The following is a 20,250-nucleotide window of genomic DNA, read 5'->3' as shown; positions in this document are numbered from 1 at the left end:
ATCTTCGGTGTAAAATATGAGCCAAAAGAAAAATTTCAAGTCAAATGTAATCCCTCATTCAATCAAAGTTGTTACAGTATATAGTAAAACATTAATAAATGTCTAGAAAATCTTATTTGTTAACATATTTTAACATTTAAATGGTACGTCAAATGCACCAATTAAGCCTCGGAAGAAAATTTAAACAATGCTAATTATTTATGGATTGGCAGATTACATCAAGCAACCCACAAATGATAACTGGATAATTCGTTGTTAGAAATAGCTGGAACAACAATCCATGCCTCTGATTGGCTAACCACCTTCTAAATTTAGTACAGATCATGTTTAATCGATCAACATCGCGGGACAGAGATTTCATCAGACCTCAATTTCATTATCGACAACATAAGTATAAATACAGATCTTCTTGCATGACTTTTGATTTGAAACATCTGATTGCCACAATTAACAGCCTGAATATACAGTAAATGTGTGTCAGAATGAAAATATATTTTCAGGGGAAGAACATCAGTCTAGAACACATGATGTCTATTTTCAAACTGTGTAGGAGCTTATAAATATAGGAGTATCTTTTTATTATCAGTATGAGCAGTGTCGTGATTTCGGTGTGTGCTATTGCACACCGTCACAACATGTAGTTGGGTACTGCTCTCAGGTCCCAAAATCTATGAGAATAGGCGGCGGAAAATCACTCATGTGTGTACAAGTTGAAGTCAGGATGTAAAGAGACCGCGCCAATACGTCACAGCCAGGTTGTCACATAGCTCGACGAGATCTCGTGTCGGCGCGGTCCAAGGGAGATAACTCTCCTGAAATCCACCACAGCAGTTTAATAAAAAAGAAGTAAATAAATACAAAAACATCACATGATATTTCAATATTGTAACTGGTTTTTGTGTGTGTAAGTGTACCTATTTGCCTAGTTGTGCAGACATGTCCAGTTCATTTTTAGTCAGAGGAGGTCCACTAGTTCAAGTTGACTCCAATCAGCAATATCACAACCTGATGTTTTCAGAGCCATTACTTTTTCTTCGATTATTATAATACTAATACCATACTTTTATAAGGATGATACATACCTATACCGTAATTTTCCGCATATAGTGTGCACTTTTTAGGGGAAAATAAAATATTTTCCCAACAAAATGAAATATCTGGGCGAATGTGTTTACTTAGTTTACCATCATTAGTGACCTACCTGGTTGGCTCTTTAAGTTCAGCTTGACATCTAAAAAAAAAAAAAATCACCCAAAAGTACCTGATCATTATATACACGAGTGTGCACAATATGTGAATATTTATGGTATATAACTGACCAGGTTTTGTACAGTATTTATACAATATTTTTGTCAGTTAATCTGTACCATTGCTGAAGTGTTCTTGTTTATATAATACAAACATTTTGACATTCTGTTGATAAATTTAGTCAACCTTACCGTTTTGTTGTAATTTTTTGTCCTTTCCCTTTTCCTTTCTAACAGATGTTTTGATTGGTTGATGTGTGTAGCTTTTGACCATTGGTTGATATCTGACTGTGATAGTGCTGTACACATTTGTTTCTCAAACATAGCTCTTTGTCTTTTATCTTGCAATAGCTTTATCAAATATTTCAGTATAAACACCCTTAATCTACAGAGTATTGTAATGAGGTTATAGTGAATTGGAATCTGCTCGCTTTGTTCACAAGCCATACATTTTTATCTCCGTACTAGCTTTACTCATTGTCATTGTTCAATGTCTCCTCCCCAACCCAAGTAAAACAGGATACAGGTCCATGTTGTTATTCTCCTCCCCAACCCAAGTAAAACAGGATACAGGTCCATGTTGTTAATTCTCCTCCCCAACCCAAGTAAAACAGGATACAGGTCCATGTTGTTAATTCTCCTCCCCAACCCAAGTAAAACAGGATACAGGTCCATGTTGTTAATTCTCCTCCCCAACCCAAGTAAAACAGGATACAGGTCCATGTTGTTAATTCTCCTCCCCAACCCAAGTAAAACAGGATACAGGTCCATGTTGTTAATTCTCCTCCCCAACCCAAGTAAAACAGGATACAGGTCCATGTTGTTAATGACGAAAAATCAGTTTTGTCCAAGTCAAATTCAGGAAACTGTTTTCAAATATAGTGAAATATATAAATGATAAAATTAATGACCCTGCATTGATATGGATGAGTCCATTATGGTCTACAGCGGTGAAAGGGTTAATGATGTTTTTGATCAAAGTTTTTAGTTTTTGTTTTCCTTATCTTTGTTTTGTTTTTATATTGAAAAAAAAATGATATATATATAATATTTTGTGAATATGATTATTTCTAATAAAAGTTTGATACAACAGGTCAAAATCGACCCATCCGGGACCTAGTATTGCTGCAATGTTGTTCTTTAAGAAGTACTAAAACAGTTCTGTGTATTAGAAAGTGTGATAAAACTATTTAACGATGATTGATAAATGTAGCTTTTCTGTCGTAACATCATGATACCTCTCAATCTTTATGAACATGTTAATGAGAATTCTGTCCATATTGGTTGTTTTTTGTATTCATGACCGTGTAACAAAAGTTTACCTGTCCGTACCTGTTGGTGAAGACCTAATTACAAGACATTGTTTTGTCTCTATATATTTATGACAACCTCATGAGATTTTTTCCTATTGTCCAGGTCAAATGAGAAACGATATCTACCTGACCTTGGTCAGTGGGGAGTATGAACGCGGCAAGAAAAAATCGGAGAAGAATGTAGAAATTGTTGTGACTGCCTTTGACTCGAAGGGAGTTGAAATCAAGGTACGTGTAGCTCCTACTTACAAAACACAACATACCAGAAGAAATCACTGTTCCTATGGGGGGGATAATTTTTATTTTATTTTAAAAAGTCTCCATGATTTGTTTCACATACACGAGAGGATATTTATTTATTTTTCATATTTTTATTGACTGTAATTTATTCCTTTGAAACAATCGTGTATCTGTTGAAGTTCGTTTTCGATCTACCTTATACATAGTCCGAATTATTCTGACGTTTTATCGACTTTTTTCATATCGGTCTGTCGTCGATTAACGTCAGAACTCCGGCCCTCTATAATATGCGGGAAATATGCGACCCGCGCCCGGAGCGCACTTCAAACTGATATTTTAGAAACAAATCGTCACTTTCACACACATGTCGCACATGGATCGAAAGATCTATTCTTTATGCACAAGATGAACATACATAACATGCCTCAAACAACCAATACAATCACTAAAAACATATTTTTTCAAACTTACTCTGTTTTACTCTAGTTTTTTGATAGCCCCGCCTTCTAATGCCACGTGACTAAAATCTCGCCGGCCTACGTCATAACGTTGGGAAATACCTTCGGTAACGCGAGATCTCGTCAAGTCATGTGACATTTCTCATGGCCTAATTTCCATAAAAAACATGGGTTGGTATAGAAAACGTTGGAAAATACTTTTCGTAATGATCTTTGAAACATGTTATTGATACCACCTAGTGCATAAAGAATAGATCTTTCGATCCATGTGCGACATGTGTGTGAAAGTGATGATTTGTTTCTAAAATATCAGTTTGAAGTGCGCTCCGGGCGCGCTTCGCATATTTCCCGCATATTATAGAGGGCCGGAGTTCTGACGTTTATCGACGACAGACCGATATGAAAAAAGTCGATAAAACGTCAGAATAATTCGGACTACCTTATACACAGCAGACACACAATACTATTACTGTACTTGTGTGAACAAAAACCTGACTATTCTACACTGATTTGTTCCAGAACTGCATGAGCTTCGGATGTGGAGAGAAACCTCAAACCAATTTTTACTCGACAATCTATTACCATGACAACAGTCCACAGTGGAATGAAACAGTGCGGGTAAGAACAAATACCTCAATTTTGAAATTACATTACAAGGCATTACATAATAACAACTCACCAATTCATTGTAACTCACTGGTAGGATTTGACTATTGGTCTTGTGGTTTAGAAGACACATGTTCGGCTAATATGAGACTTAACTCTGTGTTATTAATGTGTACACTTATGGTACAATTATCTCCCGAATAATTCCTGGTAGATTTACTGTGAAGGTGTGAGAAGGAGAGGCTGCTGTGTTACAGCTACTTAGTGATATTGCTGAAGTTACTTACTGTGAAATCAGATATTTCATTGGGCGCAAATTACTGGGTTTCTTGGCAAAACACCCTAATGTGGGTACATGAATTTGGGGATTACGAGTACCCACTAAAACAGAGAATTGCTTTATATAAAACTTGTAATTACTTTGTGTACCTATTACTTTGTGGTTAAAGATTACTAACAAAATCAACGAAATTAAAACATCCAACGAAAATTACTGTTTTTACAGTAGTAGAATATGCTGACCCTTACACAAGTACACTTTTTAATTTAATTTTCAAAAATGTCATGTTATGGATAACAAACAGCCACTTGACTTACATATTTCTTTTGGTTTCAGTTATCTGTACCGATGGAAATGCTGCCAAAGTCTCGAATTAGATTTGATATTTATCATTGTTCAAGTAAGTAGTATTAGTACTGATCGTATCAGACTGATGGCAACTGTTTAGCTGTAACCCATTCACCCCTAAAGTCACATTTGAACCTTACCAAATCAAAGACTGGGTCAGGCCAAGTCCAATATGTAGGAGTGAATGAGTTATTTAGTAAACAACTTAACAGAAAAGGCTAACATTAGGATTGTATATTCAAAATATATCAGGGCTTGGTTGTTATGGTCACTAACTTAACAAGTCGCTAATTGAAGTTTTCGAAAGGTGATTTCTGCAAATTTCTGCAAATTCAAAAATATTTTGATGTTTCCGTCTTCAGACGACAATTTTTCTGAATTCCTCTACACATAATTTAAGTTCAAATTTTATAACTTTGTTAACACAATGTATAACAGATTTAGTTTTTTCATTACCTTGATGATTAGCTAACCAGGCTTTGATCAACTTGGCCGTAATTTAAAACAAATTCCAGAGAAAAATAACAAAGCAGTGATATTTATGAAATACCTCAATGTAGAAAAACCTAGTAGTTCTGATCATGTTGTTTCAACAATCGTTTTGAAAGCCATGCTAGACAAATCACGTTACAGAAAGGGATAAGGCTTTATTATGCTGAAAAAAACAACAACAACTGAACACTTAAATGAAAATTAATGTATTTTTCATTTGTTTCAGCTAGAGGAAAAGAAAACAAGAAATTAGTAGGATTTGCTTTCTTATGTGTAACTGATGACAAGGATATTGTTATACAGGATGGGTCACATGACCTGTGTATATTCCAGGTATGCAGTTAAATTTAGTCGTCGTTTGTACTAGATGAAAGTTTAAATAAGCCTATTGTAATAGCTGCCATGGTAACCAGTTAATATTTGCATAAATTAATGAAATTTGAATATTCAGTACATTTTGACAGGTTTTTGCCTAGTTTTTCTCTTAGTTACCATAGAGCGCACTCTTGAACAAACTTTATATTTCTCCTAAAGATGTATTACAGGTGCCTACACATTATCCTTTGATTTTGAGTTTGTTCAAGCATGCGCTCTACAGTTTCCAGGAGAAAAACTATTCAAAATATGACAAAATTCACTGAATATTCAATTTGTTCTAATTTATGCAATTTTGAACTTGTTACCATGGCAACAATAATTAGAAATACAAATAAATATTTTCATGACAGTGTTTGGGAAGATTTTGGAATAAAAGAAACAGTCATTTTAAAGTTCTTTTAAAGGTTTTGAATTTTGATGCATTTGGGGGCCAAAAAAGGCCCTAACCATACATAGTCCTTAGTCATTTGTACTAGGTACAAGGTTAAATTAGTCATTTATACTCTGTATACTAGATTCAAGGTTAAATTTGAAGAATATACCAGGTACAAGGTTAAATTAGACATTTATTGGAGCAATGTATTTGTCCACAGTGTGAGGAAATAAGTAAGGTGGTATTCAAGAAGTATTGTGGACTACCATTTTTATATGACGACATGGGAGATGTCAGAATGTCTGTGTTCCCCAGCAATACGCCCTACAAGAGAAGTGCCAGGGAGAAACTGACTGTGAAAACTCAGCTGTGCTCTACCAAATATACTCAAACAAGTAAGTTTACTGTCAAATATACTCAAACAAGTAAGTTTACTGTCAAATATACTCAAACAAATGAGTTTACTGTCAAATATACTCAAACAAGTGAGTTTACTGTCAAATATACCCAAACAAATAAGTTTACTGTCAAATATACTCAAACAAATGAGTTTATACTGTCAAATATACCCAAACAAATGAGTTCATTATCAAATTTACTCAAACAAATGAGTTTACTATCAAATATACCCAAACAAATGAGTTTACTATCAAATATACTCAAACAAGTGAGTTATAAACCTAATTTACTCAAACAAGTGAGCTCACACCAAGTAAACAAAAAACCAGTGAGTTTTGAGCTAACTAAACTTAAATAATAAAGTTCACTGTAAAATATACTCTAATGAGTGACTTCACTACAAAATATACCCAAACAAGTGAGTTTCCTCCCAAATATATTATAAACTAGTGAGTGAGTTTATTACCAAATAAACTTAAATAAACAAATACACTTTTAGACATACTCAAGCAAGTGAGTTCACTTCCAATTAACTGAAACAAGTGAGCTGACTAGCAACATAATCAAATTAACTTTAAACAGGTCAGTATCCAGGTGTCAGTGCTATTTATACCAAATACATGTAAGTGAGTTGAAAATAAAATATACTGATTACCAGTAAACAACTGAGTAAGTATATTGTCAAATAACTCAAGCAATTGAGTAAGTGATCGAGTTGATTGTCAAATAACTCAAGCAAGTGAGCAAATGAATGAGTTAATTGCCAAATAATTCAAGCAAGTGAGCAAATGAATGAGTTTATTGTCAAATAGCTCAAGCAAGTGAACAACTGAGTGAGCTTGTTGTCAAATAGCTCAAACAGTTGAGTAAGTGAGTAAATTTTCTGTCAAATATTTCACAGTCAGTTAACAACGGATTAAATAGGGGAGTTTACACTCAAACAATGAGCTAACAACCAAAAATGCTGAAACAATTAACGGTCAACAAGTTGAATATTTACCAAATAAACAAGTGACTTTTATAGCTTTTATGTCTGACCTTAGGTGACCTTTTGGGCCTACTGCAGTGGAAACTTCCCGCGAATCAGCAACGCCTGCCAGCAATTCTGGATCAGTTAAGTAAGATGGAGGGCGTCGAAATCATGAAAGTAAGTCAGACTCCACATACACATTTTTACTGGGTAAATATTATGATTAAAGTGGTCATGTTTGACATTAGCTCAGCTCTGAGATTATAGCAGGAACAAAAATATAAATCTAAAAAAATCCAGCAAATACATGCGCCTAAGAAGCTGATGGTATAATAGATAAAAGGGGATCACATAGCAGACAAATAACATTTGTTTTTTGGTTCAGTACATCCATTATTTACACAAATAAAAAATTGAAATGGGCTACGTTTTGCGGATTTGTGTTTGTAAAATAGAAATTAAATAGACTTTTGTTGCAGCTGATCATAATTTAGTAAAATGTCAGATGTTTTCACTAGATCAATTCAACCATGCCAAATAAAATAAAAAGATAGAAGCATTCAAAAAGTTGAAGCTAAACAGTATCAGATAAATGTGTTTTAATTGTTTATGAATTAAATTCAGTCATTATCAGTCAACCTTGATGTATAACGTGCTTTAGAGAATGTCCTTGACACTGTCACCATATACAGTTTTGTTATAACTGACCTTGACCTTGACCTTCAGTTCCTGCCAGATGTCCTTGACTCGCTCTTTGCCATCATGACAGACGGGTGTGATAATGAAAACACCAACACTTCCAAGGTTTTCCAAGTACTGGTAAGATACTGTGTTCCTTTACAGATGGGAATTTGGAAAATATAAATAATGAATAAATACATTTGTGCTCACATGGAACATACAAATTGCCCATGATCCTATTAAATAACTTCTTAAGAAGAGTGAGATCCAGTAGTTTGCTGCATCTAATGGCTTTTAATTTTTTGCTCACCTGGTCCAAAGGGGCGTGGCTCAATAGAGGATAATGAGGTAAATGTTTCTACACAGCTTCATGGGGGCAGAAAGAAGAGACCTAATGAGGGATGACTGTTGCTGAGAGAGACAGAGCCAATATTTGGAAATAAATGAAGTATTATATTTAATCAATCTGATTAAAGTCATCTGTAACATGGCTCCGCCTGAACGTATTACGATGTTAATGGAGCCATGTAACACATGATTTTAATCAGATTGTATATTTAATAAGAATATTTTCCCAAGGTTGCCTAATTATCGTGGTGAACAATACAGGCCCGTTTGTCCTCTTGTTTGTAAATGAGTGATATTGAATTACTTTCAGTGTTACATGGGTTAAATGTGTTGACAACTTATAATGACAAGTCTGGTTGCCAATTGTTTAGTTTACACCATTTCTCACCCACAGGTGTATGTACTGAACCTACTAAAGGACAGTCGGTTTGTCACCTTCCTACCTGTATTAGAGAACTACCTGTCCGACCAATTCTCATCACCTGAAGTTCACAGGTAAGGTATCATATTCATCTCTTCTGTCTTATTTGCTTTTGAAAATGGCCCATAATGTTTTTTTTGGGGGGGCAAAAAAAACATTTTGACCAAGAAAGTGTTTCAACATTAAAATGTCCATTACCTCGTACTAATAGAAACATGTATATGTGAATACTTGGCATCAGACTTTACATACAGTTGACACTGTTGAGATGTTTGTACACACTGTCAATATATCAATATATCTACAGATTATCTGTGTCAATTACTTGATTGTGATTTACATTTCATTTGAAAATGAATTCCACTCAAAGAAACGTGGAAAATTTCTGTTACAAAGGTCTGTTCAGACTTAATCATTGATAACATGTTTGAAATGTACACAATTCAAGGCTTTGATGAATCACTAGAACCAATGTTAATTACAAAAAGCTTTAACAGAAATATGACAGGAAAGTAGCATAAAATGTGAAGGGAGATAACTCTAAACAAATCACATGTGTTATGTGTAAGATGGCACATTTATCCTTGAAATAAGATCATGATTTGAGTTCCTGATGACCTGTCAGTTTTCGGGGTTTACAGAGACATGTTGAAGTGCTTTGCTGAAGGGATACATTCTTACTGTGATGGTGGATTGTTCACAGTGTCCCTTTGTCTAAAGGTAAATGTTTCCTCTTGTCCAGTTTCCACATTTAAAAGTATAATAATCATGCATGCTAGCCAATTTTTTTGAAATTTCGACTTGGGGGGGGGGGGGATGGCAGGATTCTGCATGCTGAAAATTCAATGCATAAATAAAATGTGTGCGTATAGCCCCTTGATAATAACACTTTAGAATGGTGTCTTTACAGTTATTCTTATTGATAAAATCTTTAATGAGATAACTGGTTGAAAAGGTTCAATTTTAGGGTCCAAAATAGTCAGAATTGGCAAGTATCATGTTCATTTTTTTAAAATAAAATAAACATTTTTTGTAAGATTAAAATATATATTATGAATAGAAGCCTTAAAATTGACATGAAATGTTTTCATAAAGATAGCTGGAGTCATTGCTCTACGTTGTATGATGTTAAAGTCTGTTTGTCTGCACAGGTTCTAGAACAGATACTGCGGTTTGTTGTACGATCCAGAGAACTACAACTCAGGTATATATCTACTTCATTTGACCAGTCAGTCAACTATTGAAACCTTTTTGATAAAAGTGTAAAACAGCAAACTCGGACTTACAAATAAATGATACCAAGTTCTTGTTAAACCAGTTAATATTGATTGGAAAAAAATAAAAAAAATAACAGTATTTGAATGTTTGACAAACATTAGGATACTTCACAAAAAAACAACATAAATCTTCATTAATGTTCAACAAATCCTCCTCTGATGATTTAAAAATGGAAATACTAACCAATCAAGTTTGTAAATAGTATTACCGTATTTATCCTGCGATAAGCCCAGGGGGGCTAACACAACAATATGTAGGGGTGGGCTTCTACTCAATTGTATTTTTAAATGGGTCGGCTTACTACCAATCATGGGATTATTGCCAGATAATGTATGGTGTATATGTGAAACAAAGTATACAAGTTTGTGTAATATGTAGATGAGACAAAATCCCATGTAATGGGCTATTTACGTGGGCTTTAATTGTTTCGCGAATTTGACCCAAAATTAGAAAATTAAATTTACATGGATGATATTTCCGCGATAACGTTATTGACCTGAGAAATCATGATAATATCATCCCTGCCGAAATCTCCTGCTTTATGGTAATCGATGTACATGGCTTTATTCAATATGCATGTGATACAGTATTAATACTTATGTAGCGTTTTACTGACTGGAGAAACAAATGGAATTACCAGATTCTAGGGAAAGGAGTAATCAAGATTATTATTATGCTTGATGATAGACCATGATTTCAGCATACTCTGACATATTTGAGATATGATGTGTTTGTTGATTAGCCTTGGCGGTGGGGATGAGATGGAATTCAAGAGAAATCTCCAGGACTTGTTCGCTAAGATGGGGGAGCTGGTATCCCGTAACAACGACCGGACTAAAATATCCCAGGTCAGCCAGAACCAGATCTAAATTCAGCAGCCTTGAATCAGTCTCATTGTGACCTAAATTCAGCAGCCTTGAATCAGTCTCATTGTGACCTAAATTCAGCAGCCTTGAATCAGTCTCATTGTGACCTAAATTCAGCAGCCTTGAATCAGTCTCATTGTGACCTAAATTCAGCAGCCTTGAATCAGTCTCATTGTGACCTAAATTCAGCAGCCTTGAATCAGTCTCATTGTGACCTAAATTCAGCAGCCTTGAATCAGTCTCATTGTGATCTAAATTCAGCAGCCTTGAATCAGTCTCATTGTGACCTAAATTCAGCAGCCTTGAATCAGTCTCATTGTGACCTAAATTCAGCAGCCTTGAATCAGTCTCATTGTGACCTAAATTCAGCAGCCTTGAATCAGTCTCATTGTGACCTAAATTCAGCAGCCTTGAATCAGTCTCATTGTGACCTAAATTCAGCAGCCTTGAATCAGTCTCATTGTGACCTAAATTCAGCAGCCTTGAATCAGTCTCATTGTGACCTAAATTCAGCAGCCTTGAATCAGTCTCATTGTGACCTAAATTCAGCAGCCTTGAATCAGTCTCATTGTGATCTAAATTCAGCAGCCTTGAATCAGTCTCATTGTGACCTAAATTCAGCAGCCTTGAATCAGTCTCATTGTGACCTAAATTCAGCAGCCTTGAATCAGTCTCATTGTGACCTAAATTCAGCAGCCTTGAATCAGTCTCATTGTGACCTAAATTCAGCAGCCTTGAATCAGTCTCATTGTGACCTAAATTCAGCAGCCTTGAATCAGTCTCATTGTGACCTAAATTCAGCAGCCTTGAATCAGTCTCATTGTGACCTAAATTCAGCAGCCTTGAATCAGTCTCATTGTGACCTAAATTGAAAGTAACACAGGAAAATCAGTGGTAGTAAATGAATGATGTGCAATTGTTAATATTGCAGTTCAGAAAGTTGGAACAATAATACAAGACATGTTTGGAAAAAAGTACAATATTGTTAGGCTACTACCTAATGATTCAAGTATTGTCCAATGCCTCTTTCATTTATGAGGTCAGCGAGTGTTAAATAAGAGTAAAATTTCTGTTCATAGATGGCTCTGCTGAGTAACCTGCATCGTGCGTATGGACCATTACGGAGCGTGCTCACCCTGAGGGAGATGGCCGACCTTGTTGTCTTGGTTATCACTAGAATGCCAAAGTCTAAGGAACTGCCAGAGGATGTACAGCGCAATAAGTTGGACTTTATACAGGAAACGGTCAACTCAGAACTTTTCGAGGCCGATGGTGTGTATCGTCTTTCATTTCCATCGTTTTATTATTTCAATATTTATCTTATTATAGATCTTTTAATCTTTCTTAGTGAAAACAATATAGTAACTTCATTAATACCAGAATAGATTTGCTTTTACTTGCATACAATGTAGACCATTTTAATATCTTTTTTGCCATTTTCAAATTCATTGAAGATTTCAAAAAATCTGCATTACAAAGAACTTTTATGAAAGGAACTCTGTCAGACAGAAATTACAATCAAGTACTGTATCATAAATACACAGCTGTAAGAGGGCAGATCATCCTGGAAATTTGGAGGGTTTCACTTACTTAGATTCTCTGCATCCTTGAAATATGTCATGGCAAAAAACGAAGGCACACAATCTGATTGGTGTCAAGTAAAAAAACTCACCAATCACTAGTTTGATACCTTTTGAAAATTACAAAAGATCGACACCCGACTTCAGAGCTGGTCAATTTTACCATTTTGCTGCTGCATGATTCTTTTGAAGTATTATAAAGGATCAAACTAGTATAACTGTATCATAGACAAGGTGGCATGGACAGAGTGTTCAGTTTCGCCATGACATGTCCCAGTGGTGAAGAGAAAGTAAGTGAGCGAGGTATGATACAGAGTTTTATGTTGCTTTCAGAGTCCCGGGGTATCATCTTACCACTGTGTCTAAGTCAGATCAAGTACTGTATGATAGAAAAGTTCATGCTACCACAAGTGACCAGTATCCTTGGTGATATCCTCAACAACGTGTTCCACATGAAACAGGTAACCATGACAAGACATCAAAGGGGAAAAATTTCATATTTAATTCCAGACTAAACATAAAAATTATCATAATTTCACAGACCGAAATTTAGAAACATAATCATGCATAATTCACAAAATATTGTTAATAATGTATACATGTTAAATATTGGTCGAGACACTCATATTTGAGTAATCTATCTAGCATCCTTGGAATCATTTAAAAACAATATTTGACAAGAGTGATGATTTTAATTACAAGCGGCATTATGGATCAGGATATAAACCGCGGGTAAGTTTTACTATGGATACCTCCCCTAACTGAATTATCTCCCCTTGTCAGGTCACATCTTGCGACAAACAGTTTTTGAAGTGTTTGAGGTTGAGTCTTTGAATGCACATATTATATTGTAACTATATTCTTTAATGATTTCCTTTAATGACTACTGGGTATCCTGTTATTTCCCCTATATCTGTCCAGGATATAGCCGAGTACAACACTAAACACTTGTTTTGGTGTGCTCATGTTTCGTAGTCATGAAACCATTCTCATGCTCAAGTTGAGATTTTGTGCTCAAGCCAAGTTTCTTGTTCTGGTGCTAAAGGAATTATTATTTGCATTTTGTAAATGATTTGGAGGATTTTTGGAGAATTGCTGAATACTGTTTTCAATATCTAGACTTGACTTGTTGACAGTATCGTAAGATTTATACAAGGCACAAGAAAGTTGGTTTCGAGCACAGAATCTATGATTGAGCATGAGAACGGTTTCATGAATACGGACCCAGATGTTTATTCACGGAACTGTTGCAGATTGTAGCACATTCATAATTTACCCATACATTAATTCATTCCTCAGTTTAAACAAATCATGCAATTGGACTGAAAATGTTGTTGTGTTATATTAATCCTTGTCAATCCAGACACAACTGATCCAGTTGTCCCACTGTCCTGGGAACAGATTTCTCTTTACTCTAGTCATCCAAACTTTCAAAATCATCTCATTACGGATTTTGGCTGGAAGTCAAGGTGGCCATATTAAGGGGGCATAACTTTGTGTTTACAAGTGTAAGCTTCATAGCCTATTAAAGGACATTAAGATTTATCTGTACTACTCAGTTTGTATGTGACCCAAGCTTTAAAATTGTAGGTCTAGATTCAGAAGTAGTTTGACCTTTACCCTCTCTATCACTTCTGCATGGTTAAGACCTGTCTTTCTAAGAATGTTCTTTTGAATATCAAGTTTTCCATGTATTCCATCCATTATGTATTACTTAGATTTCCCTAGGAACTGCACGTGGAATGTTTATTATTTGGCTGCTGATTGTAATGTCTTCCTCGGTTTAATTTTACTTGAGAAATTGTTATAAAAATTATGTGAAACTATGTGAGAGTCTTTGTGATACCAATGCATTCTCTGGTATGGGGCTATACACTATATGTAAAGTATTCATTTCGTCTGTTTTTCTTCATTTCATATCTTTTATTAATTTGATTGCATCATTTTGTATGATGCCTTTTGTAGTGTATACCAATTTATTTATTAGTCTTAAATGAGAGTTCTTACTCCTGAACAAAAGACTACACCAAAGATATTTCTTTGTAGATAAGTGTTTTCCTCAGCCTTTTCTAGTAACTCCATGTAATTACTTGTGATTACAGAAGCGATGTATGCAGCAGGACATGAAGACGATGGTACTGAGCGTGTTCGAGGTGATACTACAAACTGTTTTGGCCCTCACAGAGAAATCACTCCTCTCTTTACATCACCAGGTAAGTCACTGTCTTTCTACCTCTCTGTCCACAATATGTGTCTGTTTTTTCTCTCACCTCCCGTTCTCACTTCTGACGTCTGGTCCCTCTCTTTCCCCATTTGTTAAGTTTACCTTCCATCATCTACTCTCTTCCTCCCAATATACTTAGTATTTTACCCCATTTCTTAACTCCATGTCATCTCCCTTCCCTCATCCGTTCATTTTATACCGTTTCCTGTCCTTATTCCTTCACATTTTCTTTCCCCCTCTACCTCATTCACCCTCTCACCCCTCCATATATTTACTCTTCATCTTATTCTCTTGTCCCCATATTTTCATGTTCCTGACACTCGCCTTCAGAATTTCTTCTCAACATAGTCAGTGTCCTTCCCATACTGCAGTGCCATACGGTGGGTATATACTCCCTGCCTTCCCATACTGCAGTGTCCTACGGTGGGGATATACTCCCTGCCTTCCCATACTGCAGTGTCCTTAGGGGGGTAGATACTCCCTGCCTTTCCATACTGCAGTGCCCTACGGTGGGTATATTCTCCCTGCCTTCCCATACTGCAGTGCCCTACGGTGGGTAGATACCCCCTGCCTTCCCATACTGCAGTGCCCTACGGTGGGTATATTCTCCCTGCCTTCCCATACTGCAGTGCCCTACGGTGGGTAGATACCCCCTGCCTTCCCATACTGCAGTGCCCTACGGTGGGAATATACTCCCTGCCTTCCCATACTGCAGTTTTCCCATACTGCAGTGTCCTACGGTGGGTATAAACTCCCTGCCTTCCCATACTGCAGTGCCCTACGGTGGGTATATACTCCCTGCCTTCCCATACTGCAGTGCCCTACGGTGGGTAGATACTCCCTGCCTTCCCATACTGCAGTGCCCTACGGTGGGGATATACTCCCTGGCTTCCCATACTGCATTGTCATACGGTGGGTATATACTCCGTGCCTTCCCATACTGCAGTTTTCCAATACTGCAGTGCCCTACGGTGGGTATATACTCCCTGCCTTCCCATAACTCATTGTCACTCCCACTGTGATACTCACTACCCTTCCAAAAATGCAATGTCCATCCTATTGAGTGCTCCATGCCCTTTCAATAATGCAATGTCTTCCCATTGGTTGTTCCATGCCCTTCCCGTAATTCAATGTCCATCCAATTGTAGATACTCACTACCCTTCCCACAAAGCAATGTCCTTCCCATTGGAAGATTTTGGTCAAACTTTATTCAAAGGTCAAGTATGGGTATACTTTGGACATCGTTGTATTTCAGGGATCCAAGGTCAAGGCTAAGGTCACACTTGCTATATATAGAAAATCATCAACTTATTCAATTCAAACACTTAGCAACTTCATTCAATATGTTATGGAGATGGTAATAACATACAGAAAAATCATATGAATATTAAAATCAACTTTAAGTGCAGTACCTTGTGTGTGTTCATGTTTCAGGGTATCAAGATCAAAGTGGTTGTAACTTTTTATAGAACACTGAAACTAATTTCGCATGGCAGCGGGGGCATTTATGTCTTACAGACATTTTCTAGTTCTTTATATGTTACATCCCTACATTTTCTTGGACTTTGTTATGACCTTGAGTGTTAACCTTGACCCCATGTTACACAAGCTTTGGTATTTTTTTTAATGTAGGTAGATAGACCATATGGCCGAATTGATTAAAGACAACATACAAGTTTTAATAGAATCAGATTTGTTGATAAAGGTCAGGATTTATTTGTATCCAGTTTCACAAAGAATGATATTGACCTTGGAGTGAAATAAAGGAATGGGCATGTCTGTAACATGTCGATGGTACATTGTAGTATGGGCTTTGGTCAACTAACTTGTGGTGTTTTTCACTGAAACATGATGTTGTGAATTATATCTGAGCTAACAATGAAAGTCGTATCTATGTATGATATGTGAATTGTTTAGATGTTGGTATGTTTCTGAAAAACAAAAGGTTCCATGTTGATATACATGGGCAACATTGTATTGAATATGAAGTAAAAACTTGAAAAAAAGATTGGCTTTTTTAAAAATGACCGAAACCAATGTAAATCAGGTATTAACTCATTTACCCCTGAAGACACTTTTGAACTCTTCCAATTCAATGGTTAGAATAGTTCATTATGAAATAGCGGGGGTGAAGGAGTTAGGTGTGTTTTTGCTAATAGCCATGTCCATAAGATGGTCGGTTTAGACATGACACTGTACAACCAAGAGTTACCATTTATGATTCATGCTTCCTAAAGCTACTTATGCTGAGGTTGTAACGAGTTACTAACCAATAATCATGTGAGAACATCACCAGAAGCATGGCACAATGACATTAACACAGTAACCGTTTCTGTCATGATCAGCTATCAAATCCCGAGAAGTTGGACACTGAACCAAAATCTCCTTCACCTCGGAAACGGATGTTCATCGGTAGAAATTCTTCAAACCTAAATGATAAACAAAGACCAGAAAAATATTCTGACTATCGACCAAAAACAGAATTTGAGCCTGTAAAATGGAAAGTATGAAGATTTACAATTTTAACATATTAAGCATGACCTTCTCCTAAATCACACATTTATTCTAGTTTCAATTTATACGGAAAGCAAAATCATGTTATCTCTAATGGAATGAGGATATCTTGGTAACAAGCTAACACTATACATTGCATGAGGGTTGTGTTACTTTAACAATCTCATAGAATCTGTTTTATATAGAACAGGAGTTACACTGGATATCGAGGATATATAATCTGTATTATATAGAACAGGGGTTACACTGGAAATCGAGGATATATAATCTGTATTATATAGAACAGGGGGTACACTGGATATCGAGGATATAGAATCTGTATTATATAGAACAGGGGTTACGCTTGATATAGAGGATATAGAATCTGTTTTATATAGAACATGAGTTACGCTGGATATCGAGGATGATATAGAATCTGTATTATATAGAACAGGGGTTACGCTTGATATAGAGGATATAGAATCTGTTTTATATAGAACAGGAGTTACTCTGGATATCGAGGATGATATAGAATCTGTATTATATAGAACAGGGGTTACACTGGATCTCGAGGATATAGAATCTGTATTATATAGAACAGGGGTTACACTTGATATAGAGGATATAGAATCTGTTTTATATAGAACAGGAGTTACGCTGGATATCGAGGATGATATAGAATCTGTATTATATAGAACAGGGGTTACACTTGATATAGAGGATATAGAATCTGTTTTATATAGAACAGGAGTTACGCTGGATATCGAGGATGATATATAATCTGTATTATATAGAACAGGGGTTACACTGGATATAGAGGATATAGGATCTGTATTATATAGAACAGGGGTTACACTGGATATCGAGGATGATATATAATCTGTATTATATAGAACAGGGGTTACACTGGATATCGAGGATATATAATCTGTATTATATAGAACAGGGGTTACACTGTATATAGAGGATATAGGATCTGTATTATATAGAACAGGGGTTACACTGGATATCGAGGATGATATAGAATATGTATTATATAGAACAGGGGTTACACTGGATATCCAGTGTAACCCCTGTATTATATAGAACAGGGGTTACACTGGATATCGAGGATGATATAATACAGATTCTATATCATCCTCGATATCCAGTGTTACCCCTGTTCTATATAATACAGATTCTATATACTCGATATCCAGTGTAACCCCTGTTCTATATAAAACAGATTCTATATCCGCGATATCCAGTGTTACCCCTGTTCTATATAATACAGATTCTATAGAACAGGGGTAACACTGGATATCGAGGATGATATAGAATCTGTATTATATAGAACAGGGGCTACACTGGATATCGAGGATATAGAATCTGTATTAGATAGAACAGGGGTTACACTGGATATCGAGGATGATATAGAATATGTATTATATAGAACAGGGGTTACACTGGATATCGAGGATATAGAATCTTTATTATATAGAACAGGGGTTACACTGGATATCAAGGATATAGAATCTGTATTATATAGAACAGGGGTAACACTGGATATCGAGGCTATAGAATCTGTTTTATATAGAACAGGGGTTACACTGGATATCGAGTATGATATATAATCTGTATTATATAGAACAGGGGTAACACTGGATATCGAGGATATAGAATCTGTTTTATATAGAACAGGGGTTACACTGGATATCGAGGATATAGAATCTGTATTATATAGAACAGGGGTTACACTGGATATACAGGATATAGAATCTGTATTATATAGAACAGGGGTTACACTGGATATCGAGGATATAGAATCTGTATTATATAGAACAGCGGTTACACTGGATATACAGGATATAGAATCTGTTTTATATAGAGCAGGGGTTACACTTTATATCGAGGATATAGAATCTGTATTATATAGAACAGCGGTTACACTGGATATACAGGATATAGAATCTGTATTATATAGAACAGGGGTTACACTTGATATCGAGGATGATATATAATTATATAAATTATATTTCCAGCTGTTAATTAGCATGCAACTCACAAAAGGAAAATAGACAGAAGTGCATGTTGTTTGATCCGAAGAATTATTTATATATTTATATAAGATCGGTATAGGTGCTACCTTACTGTGATATTTACCTCCTTTCAGAAAGAAGTCCACATAAAAAAAAAAACGTTTAAAAAATGTACATTAACATCGCTATGGTAATCTAAATTGAGGACCTAACTGATGAAACTTAGAGGCAAGGGAGATAACTCTTAGAACAAATCACTGGTGTATTGATAACATGGAAACTAATATAAATATAGATCATTAATACATTCTACTAAATCTCTATCACCTCGGAAATATCATTAATACATTCTATCAAATTTCTATCACCTTGGAAATATCATTAATACAGTCTACCAAATTGCTATCACCTTGGAAATATCATTAATACATTCTATCAAATTTCTATCACCTTGGAAATATCATTAATACAGTCTACCAAATTTCTATCACCTTGGAACTATCATTAATACATCCTACCAAATTTCTATCGCCTCGGAGATTTAACAATGTTTTTCATTGGTCAGCAGTGATGTGTTATTGGATGTGTCCCAGGACTATTAAGCATGTACGATGCTGTTCCTAAAGCACTGTCAAGTGTTTTTGAAATGCATATCTGATCATTTGACATCTATTAGCATGATCATAGGAACAGCCAAATTTTAAATCTATATTATCTGGATATACAAATGTATTTTGTAAGTTTTGACATTGTAGAATTGATGTTCTTAACATGTGTTCATATTTTATGATGGGCTATATAGCTACTGATTTGAATTGTTGTTAAAAAAAATCTTGAGTTTGACTTTGTAAATTATTTTTCTAAAACATTTTCTTACCTTCTAAAATGTAGTCCAGCTCCATAGTCGATGATATTGAATTTGATCTTGGCTGCTCTTGACTGTCTGATAAATTACTGACAGTGTTTCATTGATAAGACCAAGTTAAAATATCTCTTTTTTGCCTTATATGAGAAGCATGTGGAACATTATCTTTTAAAATTCAATTTTACAAGAACCATACTGAACCATTTACTGATTCTTATAACACAATATCCTTTATTTAGTTTTTGGGAATAAATGAAACATCTGACCAATCTCCACTATTCATGCTTCAACTTCCCAAGTCATTTTTATGTAAGACTAAAAAATACATGGTATCTGACTTATGAAGAATGCGTCCAGACACCATTGAATGA

The 20,250-nt window shown here is 35.5% G+C and overlaps 1 protein-coding gene across 9 annotated transcripts in view; it reads left to right on the top strand.

Moving 5' to 3' along the window:
• LOC110460550 (dedicator of cytokinesis protein 4-like) overlaps window positions 1–20,250 on the top strand; it is a 154,779-nt gene that overhangs the window by 62,348 nt on the left and 72,181 nt on the right. For 5 of the 9 annotated variants that reach the window (XM_021513520.1, XM_021513519.1, XM_021513518.1 and 2 more), the window contains 16 exons: window positions 2,664–2,788; window positions 3,778–3,876; window positions 4,481–4,544; window positions 5,211–5,317; window positions 5,956–6,130; window positions 7,178–7,281; window positions 7,831–7,923; window positions 8,528–8,628; window positions 9,196–9,274; window positions 9,706–9,758; window positions 10,575–10,680; window positions 11,778–11,970; window positions 12,612–12,739; window positions 12,981–13,010; window positions 14,381–14,491; window positions 16,849–17,007. In XM_021513520.1, coding sequence (XP_021369195.1) covers window positions 2,664–2,788; window positions 3,778–3,876; window positions 4,481–4,544; window positions 5,211–5,317; window positions 5,956–6,130; window positions 7,178–7,281; window positions 7,831–7,923; window positions 8,528–8,628; window positions 9,196–9,274; window positions 9,706–9,758; window positions 10,575–10,680; window positions 11,778–11,970; window positions 12,612–12,739; window positions 12,981–13,010; window positions 14,381–14,491; window positions 16,849–17,007 — 1,727 coding nt within the window. The remainder of the gene's footprint in view (window positions 1–2,663; window positions 2,789–3,777; window positions 3,877–4,480; window positions 4,545–5,210; window positions 5,318–5,955; window positions 6,131–7,177; window positions 7,282–7,830; window positions 7,924–8,527; window positions 8,629–9,195; window positions 9,275–9,705; window positions 9,759–10,574; window positions 10,681–11,777; window positions 11,971–12,611; window positions 12,740–12,980; window positions 13,011–14,380; window positions 14,492–16,848; window positions 17,008–20,250) is intronic. The other 4 variants (XM_021513525.1, XM_021513522.1, XM_021513521.1 and 1 more) reach the window with 3 other exon arrangements.

Source organism: Mizuhopecten yessoensis, unplaced genomic scaffold (genome assembly GCF_002113885.1).
Source record: "Mizuhopecten yessoensis strain PY_sf001 unplaced genomic scaffold, ASM211388v2 scaffold10431, whole genome shotgun sequence".
NCBI lineage: Eukaryota > Metazoa > Mollusca > Bivalvia > Pectinida > Pectinidae > Mizuhopecten > Mizuhopecten yessoensis.
Note: the sequence above shows the minus strand (reverse complement) of the source record. Positions and strands in the feature narration are given on the sequence as shown.